The 11,044-nt window shown below is 40.0% G+C and overlaps 1 protein-coding gene across 1 annotated transcript; it reads right to left on the bottom strand.

Moving 5' to 3' along the window:
• Positions 1-5,132: 5,132 nt before the first annotated feature.
• crybb1l2 (crystallin, beta B1, like 2) lies at positions 5,133-10,716 on the bottom strand. The gene is made up of 5 exons (XM_072677070.1): positions 10,621-10,716; positions 8,596-8,714; positions 8,322-8,454; positions 5,835-5,977; positions 5,133-5,304 (listed from the first exon to the last, which is right to left on the bottom strand). The coding sequence occupies exons 1-5, from the start codon at positions 10,714-10,716 to the stop codon at positions 5,133-5,135; spliced, it is 663 nt and encodes a 220-aa protein (XP_072533171.1).
• Positions 10,717-11,044: the final 328 nt, after the last annotated feature.

The following is an 11,044-nucleotide window of genomic DNA, read 5'->3' as shown; positions in this document are numbered from 1 at the left end:
TATAAAAATCCACTCCACAGAGGTGGACCTGCTGAATCAGTTGGGATGATGTCAGATCACAGTCACACATGGGCAATAAGCCACAACACCATCACAAACTAGGAATAGGGCCTCAATTCCCACTAATCAATGTATTAGAACTCTCTATAAAATACTATTTGGCAAGTAAGTATACAGTTCTGTTCAGTCTTAACAACACTCTAGGTAAAGAAAAACTAAAATAATGGCAAAAAGCACTGAAAAAAGTGTCATTGTAGTTCGAGAAAAAATTAATAATACATAAGGTGCAACAATTATTGTCATGTCATCTAATAAAATGCAGGCTAATTGACGTGTTTCCCATAATGCATTAAATGCATCTGAGCCTTTAGGAAGTGTAAAGGGGTCTATCATGACATACAGGCCAAACACAACAAAGTACACCAAAGCCCCCTCTTGCCATTGGTGCAGTGTTTTTTTAAAATCACTAACACAAAACTGATTCTTCAAATGTAGACGACCTAAAACTGAACTGTAAACACAAGGATCAATACAAAGCATAGCTAGCATTACACTGTCCTCCAACACTGCCATTAACCTCTTTTTCCCCTCTGTTATAACTTTGCAGTGATTTGTATGTAGTTACTGGTTAGTAATCCTCAGGGTGTAATAAAAGTCACATAGGGCATAAGAGGTAAACACACAGTTTTAAAGGTGCAGGCAAAGAGAACAAAAACTGTAAAGCAGTGTGAAGGTTTAAAGGGTTGTATTTAGAAACCTAAACATCAAGCAAAGACCAGAAGAAAAGTGCAAAAAAGAGGAGGGGGTCAAGGAAAGAAAAAATCTGAACATCTCTGATAATATAAGGAGAACAGTAAGAAAAATATATATATATGTATAGGTTTGTAAAAGATTTAGTATGATTGTGATGGTCCTGAAAAGTCTGCTCTGGCCAAGGTAGATACAGTCCTGCATGTGGCGTAAATGAAGTCCTTTGGCCTTCCCAGCCCACAGATGGAATACTGCACACTTATTGATAAAGGATCTGTGAATGATTCTAAGTGATGCCGTAGAAGAAGCATTTTTGGTTTCATAAAAAAGAAGTTTATAAACGAAATGTTTGAGGCCGAAGAGCCTTTAAATTAGTAAAGAGCCTTTATATCAGGTGAAGGTTCTTTAGATCTTTAGAAAGTTCTTCACACTCACTAAAATGTGATGATAAAAATGTTTTCAGCTGTGTTTAAAGTTTTATTTAGTTTAATGTTTTGGACATTTGGACAAGGTTTCACAAAATATGTTCTAAAAACGTGCAGACATACACATTTCTGGGCTTCTTACGTTTTAACAACTTCAGTGCATTTTTGGGGGAAGGGTGTGTTTCATATGTTTTACCTTCATAATATTTCATGTACTAACCTGCCAATCTCACACTATAAATATTAGTTTGTAGTATATACACGCTATAGTATTAGTGTGTAGTACACAATTGGGACACTGGACATTATGGACATGGAGAGAAACGATTAGCCATCCATCTACATAAGTAAGACCCACAAAACTAAAAAGAAATTATTCATCTTCATAAATCATGCAATGGCTGTAAAACAACACTAATTAATAGGTTTCACACAACTGGGTTGCATTTGCCCTTGTGTACAATGTGAAAGGTAGCTTTTTCTTCAAGAATTATAATTGGACAGTTGCTGGGTCAGAAACTACAGCCTCATGCCAACAAGCTAATTGAAAGGCTTATCAGTAAGACTGTTGTCTTTAGCACCTAAAGTTTTGGCATCACTGAAAGTGTGATTGTTATGAAGCACAATTTAGCATAAAAAAGACATGGTTATGCTGAAAATAACCTTAGATTCCCATAGTGACTTATAGTGGTGCATCTGTGATGTTTTAGGGCTGTTTATTCTTCAATAGTCCCTGATATAATATCATATTTTGAACTCAATTAAAAAACACTTCAGATCAAACTCTTGCTGCCTCAACCAGGCGGCTAAGACATGGCTAGGTCATGGTTGATTCTGCCAGAGGGATAATGATTCAGAACTTCCACTGGGTTTCAATGGTTCTTTAACTTATAATAATTGTGGGACCCTTTTTTTGTGATAAAGAACTATTTACAAAAGGTTTTTTTTTTGCATTGTCATGGTTCTTTTAGAAAAAGAACCTTGGATCCTCTTATTTTAAGGTTGTACATTCATTCCTGCTGAAATCTAGGCTATTAAAATAGTTACTAGATTCTGGAGCATTGCTGTGAAGATTTGCTTGCATTCAATTACATGATCGTTAGTGAGGTCAGGATTTTTGGTGATCACCACCACACCCTATTCCCAATCTCCCCAACTCATCCCAAACTTATTGTATGGGGTGTTCTATTCTATTGGTAATGCTTCTCTAGACAAGCTATATGTGTATTTACATCTATATCACCAATGAGTGCAACTTAAAGTAGCTGAATGCATTCATTAGAAAGGGTTCCACAAACATTTGGACATATTTGGACATCTGCATCAAGGGTCAAGGGGAATTATTATTAGCTCATCCCAGAATTGTTGGGTGAAGCTCCGTCAATCAGAGAATGCAATTTCACTTCTCAACAGCCCGACACTAGGGAACCCCTCTAGCTGGCATGGTGACCTTAGGTGTAAGTGTGGCTGCTCCAGAGCATCCTGTTCTCCTGCCAATGTGTTTTTATGGAGATTCTACAAGCTGTAATGCAGGCAACTAAACAGCTGTGTCAGTGTTGGTGCATGTTAAGTTGAATTAGTCAGCTAATTGTAAAGTATGCATTTTTTTGGACTGTTTTTATTATTACTATTAGAGTTATATGGCACTTTTCAAAAACCCAAAGATGCTTGATCTACTTCAAAGACTATTGATCTAATTGCCACAGTGAGTCTTTGATCCGCTGACTTTAAAGAATTTGAGTCTGGTTAGTATCTGAATTTATGTGGCTTGAATACTGTTGCTGATGTTGACTTAATATCAGAAAACTGATGTCAAGAGGGATAACTTTGTTGCTAGGTGATGCTCCATAGATTCTCCATGGAGTTCAAATCAGGCAAAAGATTGCTGCTCAATCTATCAAATGGGCATCTTTGAAATCCACTTTCATTGATCGCACTGCCATCTTCTTGGCAGCATGTGATGAAGTGCTATCATGCATGAATATCACCTTCCATCCTAATGCCAGAGACTTTAGCCAGAGTTGTTTTTCAAAAGTTGCTTTGCACTTTTCAGTGAACTGTATAGTTTAGAAGGCCACCTTCATGCATGCCTGAGCCCATATTGCGTGCTTGTCTTTGTGGCTGCCTATCAGTGGAGGATGAATATCTGGCTGTACACATACACTATATGGACAAATGTATTGGGACACATGCTAAAGAGTTTATCCTGTTTTGTTGGAGTAGCTGTCTGTATTGTCCAGGGAAGGCTTTCCACTAGATTATGGAGCATTGTTATGAGGATTTAATTGTATTCAGCAACAAAAGCGTTAGTGATGATCACCACCACATCTCATCTCCAACTCCCCAGCTCAACATATGGGATGGGGCACCACCAATTCAGAGAACACAGTTCCACTGCTCTACAGCTCAATGTTGCAGGGCTTTATTTACCACAAATATGTCTAGTTTATCTGCTCCTAATAGTCCTATTCTATTGGCAATACTTATTTACAGTGACTAGAAAAGCAGTGTGTGCATTTGCACATCTGTTTCAGCAAAGAGTTCAATCTAACCCCTTTTCTACTGCAACCTTTATTACAACCTAATGATTACTAATTAGTAACTACATGCTAAACAATGCAAATGTCTGATTTGTTCTGGTAGTTCCAAGGGGTTTAAGAGGTAAAAGTAGCTGAATGCATTAGAAGGGGTGTCCACAAACATTTGGACATACAGTGTATTTTTAGGTGGAAGAGTATTTTGTACCTTTTTGGTATTGTTACAGTGCTGTGCCCAGTCTTATGAAATATAATTTTCTGTTGGCCAAGGTCGTTTTAGTCTGTATTCCATTAGTGATTGAGAGTCCTTCTGAAACAACTTCATGATTCTGGTCTAGCAAATGACTTTCAAGAAGTTTTAAGAAATTATGTTGGTATTTTTTTGCATTTAGTGCAAACATCCATCTAAAGAAATGAAGCCCCCAGATCTGGTAAAAAAATACAGTGCAGCTGAATTAGATATTTCTCATATGAATGATTTAAATACTCTTAAGGTGTGCCACATATAGGGGCTTTTAAAGTTAGATGTTAGGATGATTCTAAGGGTCTATGACTGACAGGGGCCCTAAAAATTTTATTCACTGAGTATTTTGGCAGAATTGTAGGGTTGTGGGGCCCAAAATCCCTGGCAGTGCCCTGGTCAGAGGTAATAGAGTTTATTGATTTGATTGCATGATTTTAGGCTTTTTTGCAAATCTGCAACCACTTATTTGTTTTTTAGATGACGTCAACTTCCTGGAATCACAGGGACACTCAGTATGAGTAACAGAAAACACAGCCATTGCACAGGTGTTGTTTTTATTACAGTTCTGTAAGGATACAGGGTTTACATGGTCTTTAGGCCAAACCCCCAATCTTGGTTGCCCCACCCAAACCCATCCGTGTCAGTCATCTCCCTTGAACCCTCCCCTGGTCATGGAACACACTGCAAGATGGTTTGTAATTTCTTGATTTTTTTGTTTTGTTTGTTTGTCCTCAGGAGAAGAATATGTTGATTGGAGGATGAGGAAGAGGAGGAAGAGGGGATAGAGAACAGGAGGGGGGAAGAGGAGATGTGGGTGAGTAAAAAAAAAAGAAAAAGAGAAAGAGACAGGAGAGAAAAAGAGAGTGCCAGCCCACGTTTTAACATGCAAAGCTATCTACGTTCAACAGCCACAATTTTCTACCATTACGCTTCTTCTCCTCCCACAGAGGTGGCTGATCAAAAATGCTCCTGGTTACATCTTTCCTCTGCAGCCCTGACGATATCCATCCCTCTGTCTATCTCCCTCTTTCCCTCCCTCTCCTTCCCCAGGGCGGATCACACTGGTGGCGCGTTCCTCCTCTCCTTCTTGGCCCTCACTCCTCCCCCTCCTCCCTCGGCTCCTCCCCCTCTCTTTCTCTCCCCCCCACTCCCTCTCTTTCTCGTCCTCCCGATCCCTCACTTGCTGGCCATGGTGTAGCAGCCCTCCTGGTGCCACTGCATGTCACGGATGCGCCTCACGGACTGCATCTGGGGGCAGCGGGCACCGTACTCGTTAAAGTGTCTGTAATCGCCCTTCTCCAGCAGGTACTGGCTGCCACGGTAGCCGGGGTACTGGTAGCCCACCCAGCTGAGAGACGAGAGCAGAATGAAAGGGATGAGGGAGACAGAGGAAGAGCAAGAAAAGAAGAAAGCAGGGAAAAGAAATAGCACGAGAAGGTGGGTGAGTGCAAAGGTAGATTGTGTGGGAGAGAGAGGAATGAATAGAAATCGTGAATCGACTCTTTTCAGGTACCACTGACCCCTTCTAAACTGGGTTATACCATGCCATCTATACCAACACAGCACATATGCATTTTCAATATGAATTCTGCACAGCATGTTTAAAGACCACTGTGGACACTGAGCTTGGAGAGTGGAAAACCCAAGGGTTGATGTTACGTCCTCTCTAGAAGTCCATCTGGAGGTGTCTGAGTGATGACATAGTATAGTCCAGCTGGTTGGATAACTCACCGTCCACATTTAGAACAACTTTACAAACGTTCCTTATAGAGCGTAAAGGCTGATGATTAATCCAGAAAGTTTCAGTTTGCGAAATCCTGATTTAAAACTTAGCGCTTGAAAATACGTACTCACACACGCACACATTCCAATACTTACGTGCCACAGCTGACCATGATGCTGCCAACTCGGTCAGTGAAGCCGTAGGCATACAGGCTGGGCACGTCGTCATCAATGATCTCCATCTTACGGCCCTTATACTCGCCAACCTCATACAGACAGATCTTATGCTTCTCAGGGTCCTGAGGCAGACAGGTTGGAATGCTGTGTAAACCACCTTTTTACTTGTTGGAGGGAAATTTTGGCAAAATTTTACTGACACAAACACTTTGTTCATAAGCCTGATATGAACCTGTGTAAGCACCTATGAAGCTTATTCCTGTAGGTTTCATTTGTAAAAACAACAACAGCTGTACAATATATATATATATATATATATATATATATATATATATATATATATATATAGAGAGAGAGAGAGAGAGAGAGAGAGAGAATAACTTTCATAGAGAGTTAACACATGTCTGTGAAGCCAGCTACCTCCTCTTTTCTAACTGCGCTGGGTCACCAGCTCCACCGCACCAGATAACAGATGCCTGTGCCAGCCAACATCGCTTAAGAGTGAGGAGGGGAGAGAGCGCCAACTACCCACCCGGAGAGAGTACGACAGCCAAATGTGCTTTCTCTGACTCCGGCCACTGATGGCAAAGCAGCATGGCTTTGGATTTGAATCTCATTAAGTCAAAAATGGCAGAAATTGAGATACAAGGTTTTGCAACAACAGTCACTATACTACTACTATATACACTACACTATGGACTGTAAGTATTTGGACACCTGCTCAGTCATTGTTTCTTCTGAAATCAAGGGTATTAAAAAGAGTTTATCCTGCTTTTGCACATCTGTGTCAGCAATGGGTGCAACTTGAAATAGCTGAATGCATTCATTATAAGGGGTGGCCACAAACATTTGGACATATTGTGTATTTACATAACTTGTGTAAATACACAATATAATAATATAAATGATAGATAAAATAAATAATATTATAAATTATAAATTAATACAAATATTAATAAACACAATATAATAATAATAATAAATGTTTTTTATCTAGCAGTGAAGAATCTGTGTGAAAACAGTTCACATAGCTGAGCCACATCATGAACAAGTGGGAGATAAACAGGCCTCAGAGCAGTCTGTGTAGTGCTGATAGAAGCTAAGTGGTTAAATATGTTGTTAAGACATTCGATCGTTCTGTGAGTCGTGGTGTCGGGATCTATACCCAATAAAGAATGTAGGGGTCCCAGTCAGGCCTCTTAGCAACAAGGGCCCCGGTACAATTGTCTCGTGCTGTGCAGTAGTAATGTCACTACACAGCGAGAGACAGGATAAGGTTGCGAGAGAACAAGAGGAAAAAGAAAAGAAAATATTTTCACTGCTAAACCTGTCAGTTGCTGGTCTGCAGCACTGCTGTGTGTGTGTGTGTAAGCACAAGGCTTACTGAATGAGTGTGTATGTTTTGGATGACATGATGCACTATGACACACTACAAGTGACAATGTAATGTAGTGAGAGAACAACCAGAAACACACTGTGAACCTGGCAAATGAAATTTACAGTCAGATTTACAACTCAGAGACAAATGTGCTAATTATGACACATTCAGTCACTGATTCTGTCAGTGAATGAGAGCACAGGAGAATTACACACATGCAGACGAGCTTATGATGAGTTCCATTTTAAAGCCTGGTAAAGTCTGTCCACTCTCAGCAGCTTTGGTTATCGGTTAGGAGTTGTTATAAGCACATTTTTCTTTCTCTAATAACAGCAAAATGAATCATACTGCCCTGAACTATTTTGCATATGTAAAATCCTCTTCCAATGCTCATACTTATAGGGCCTGTTCACATCCGGCATTAAAATGCATTTTGTATCCTGATAGTATCTGGATCTACTTTGAGTGGAATCTGTTTACATTTGTTATTAAGATGCATCCCCAGCATGAGATTTTACTTTCCTGCATAAAAAGCACACCAACACATGCATCATTTCCATGTTACTTCTTGTAAACAACGGTTCCTCATCAAACCAGTCCTGACTGTGAACAGCTTAAAGTTTAGATCTGCAGTAATTATTACTTGGATTAACGGTTTTATCCAGAATCAGATCACAGAAAACACAGAAAATGCCAGTTTACACTTGTGTTAAAGGTGGAAACTGGCCACCTCTAAATGTTTTTTGAGTGATTGGATCATAATCCGATCACAATGCATCTTGGGGGTGTTTACACCTGGGTCAACAGGCTCATAGTTCTTTAAGAGATGCCATAGAAAAAAACACTTATGGTCTCATATAAAACCATATTCATAGTAAGTATGTGTGAGTGGAAGAACATTTTAAAGGACCCGGTTTAAAAAACCAACACTTGATGTAAAGGTTCTTTACACTCACAAACATGGTTCTTTATGGAACTATGAGAATGTTTTGATCTTTGATCATAGAAGAAGTGAAATTGGTTCTTCTATGCCATCTCTCAAAGAACCACTTTAAAATCCTTTATTTTTAAGAGTGTTGATACTGTACCATGCGGACAGGCCTGAAGGAGAGCAGGTAGTCGTTCCTCTGGCAGTTGCTCCAGCAGTCCCAGCGGGGGTACTCTCCCTTCTCCAGGATGTACATCTCACCACAGAAATTCATCTGCTCGAAACCAACAAAGCTATAGAGACAGAAAGTGAAAGAGAGTGAGAGAAAGAGAGAGTAACATGATGTGAGGATCTTTCTGTAACTGTTATTGTCACATTAGAAACCACATTAGTGTTTGAGTGTAAGTGTGTAAGTGTGTGTGTGTGTTGCTCACGGGCCGCACTCCACGCGCAGCGAGCGCACTTTGTCCATGCCCATCTCACACACGTTCATACACTCGTTGGAGATCTCAATCATGCGGCCCTGGAAGTTCTCCTGGTCGAACACACACATCTACACAACAGAGACGGGAATAGACAGAGGAGAATGAGAACAGTCAAACACACATTCACGAAATAGAAGAGGAATAATAGTGTATGAGGAATAAAAGTGAATGAGAAAACAGTGAAATAAAAAAATGACCTTGGTAAGTGAAATTCTCCTTATTGTAAACAAGATATCCTACAGATTTTATTATATGAATTCTACTAATTATTAATTAATTATTTTTTGCCATTTTTACTTTTTTGAAGCTTTTTTATTTAGTTACATTTTATCAGGCCTCATTCTATTGAATATAATACGGACATAAAAATCTTCAGCATCATCCAATACCGACACAGATCTGACATTTCAACTGCTTCAAAATGAGTTGTTTTAACTGATGCCCTTCGCTTCAGCTGCTCATTTAAAGCTCCTGGGAACCTAAATCTGAGTATTCTTTCTAATGAAGTTAATCTGGCTGCTCAGGGCCCGCTAATGTCTTGTCTAATCTTCTCAAATTCCAATAAATGTCTGCGGTATTTCACCAGTTTCACTCTCCTCTTGATGTGGAATGAGCAATCCTAATAGTGGGTCAGACTTACATCCGCATAACCCTGACCAATCACACAGCTAATGTGCCTCCAACCTCTCTTTGAATCTTAGCAATCAAGTGAGCTGAAGCTAACTTAAAAATCTGAGAGTGCTAGCTAGCTAGCTATGCATGTTTGGTACGTTTGATTCACCCAGTTATGCCAGCATTCTATTGGGCTCAGCCTACTCAAACACCCCACTATCCCAGAGGAAGAAATACACAGCTAACAACATTACATCACACAGTGAGTGTGTGCTGTGTCAGTGTGTCATATGGCATTTAGCAGACGCTCTTAACCAGAGCGACTTACAAGGTTCTCGTATTACAGAGGTGGGCCAATGTAGTGTTAGGAGTCTTGCCCAAGGACTCTTATTGATGTAGCACAGCACAGTCACCCAGACTGGGAATCGAACCCCAGTCTCCCACGTGGTGTGGCAGCTCACTGGCAGGTAGTGGTGTTATCTGTTGCGCCACACCAACCACAAAACATAAAACAATATACAAATACAATGTATGGACAAAAGTATTGGGACACCTACACATTACACATACAGAATCTTTAAGGCATTAATATGGAGTTGTGTCCTGCCTCTTACAGCAGGTTTTGGAACTCTGCAGTTATTGAGTCAGCATTGGCACTCAGCGACCCCGCTCTGCAACTCTGTGGTCTGCCACTTCAGTAATACCACACATAGTTGATATCTAGGAGGGAGGACATTTGTTGTTGCGATGGTGGCATCCTATTACAGAACCACACTGGGATTCAGTGAGAACCACCCATTCTTTCACAAATGCTTGTAAAGGCAGGCTGCATGGCTAGGTGCTTGATTTTATACACCAGTGGCAATGAGGCTGAATTAAACACGTGAACTCAGTGATGACGAGGTATGTCCCAATACTTTTGTCTATGTATATATATATGTATATATCTTTGTATATATAATTGTAGTGCAAATTGCTAAGTCCAACATTTGATGTACTGACTAGCTTTAAGACGTTATTACTTGTCAAGAAAGCATTGCCAGTGCAGTTATGAGATGGAGGAGAGAAGAATGAACATAGGATAAAGAGAGCATGGACAAAGTGAAAGAACATCAGGAAGATTCAGGAATGCTGAGTAGATATAGAGAAGGAGGGGATGTTAAATAATATAGCAAGGTCAATTTTAACCTTATGCAATCTTTACTTTTCTTTACAGGAGACACCCCCACATATCTATGGCAACTGGAAATTTCTCTCAGTCGAGCCTTGCACGCTTGGCATTGTGCCTTTCTGTACATATGTGGAAGTTTCCTATTTTTGGCATTTGGAACAGTAAGTCTGTAGGAATTGTGTGTGTGTTACCTTGTAAGAGCCCATGCCGAAGTCTGATTTGGTGCTCTGAGCGGCCTTGCCGTCAGGCTGGGAAGCAGGCTTGGCCTTCTCTCCACTGGTAGACATGATGACTGTGAGCAAAAAAGGAGGTCATACAACAGTAGTAATGTGAATGGAATACCAATTATACATTCAAAAGCATTTGAAGCACAGAAATATTGAAAAAGCTAAACAAAAGAATGATGATGACAATCAAGGACAACAAAAGGACATTAGATCAAGATAAACATAAGTGAACGAAAATTCAGATCCAGAAAGTACAAATCCAGTTTTTACTTTCTGAATAAAACCCATCCCTTGTTCTTATAATTGAGCGGTGGGTGACCGCAGGCAGTTTTGGGAGAATGAGATATCATTCTGGTTCCACAGCAAAATTTCTTTCAGTCAGGGGTAA

This window comes from Salminus brasiliensis, chromosome 4, assembly GCF_030463535.1.
Source record: "Salminus brasiliensis chromosome 4, fSalBra1.hap2, whole genome shotgun sequence".
NCBI lineage: Eukaryota > Metazoa > Chordata > Actinopteri > Characiformes > Bryconidae > Salminus > Salminus brasiliensis.
Note: the sequence above shows the minus strand (reverse complement) of the source record. Positions and strands in the feature narration are given on the sequence as shown.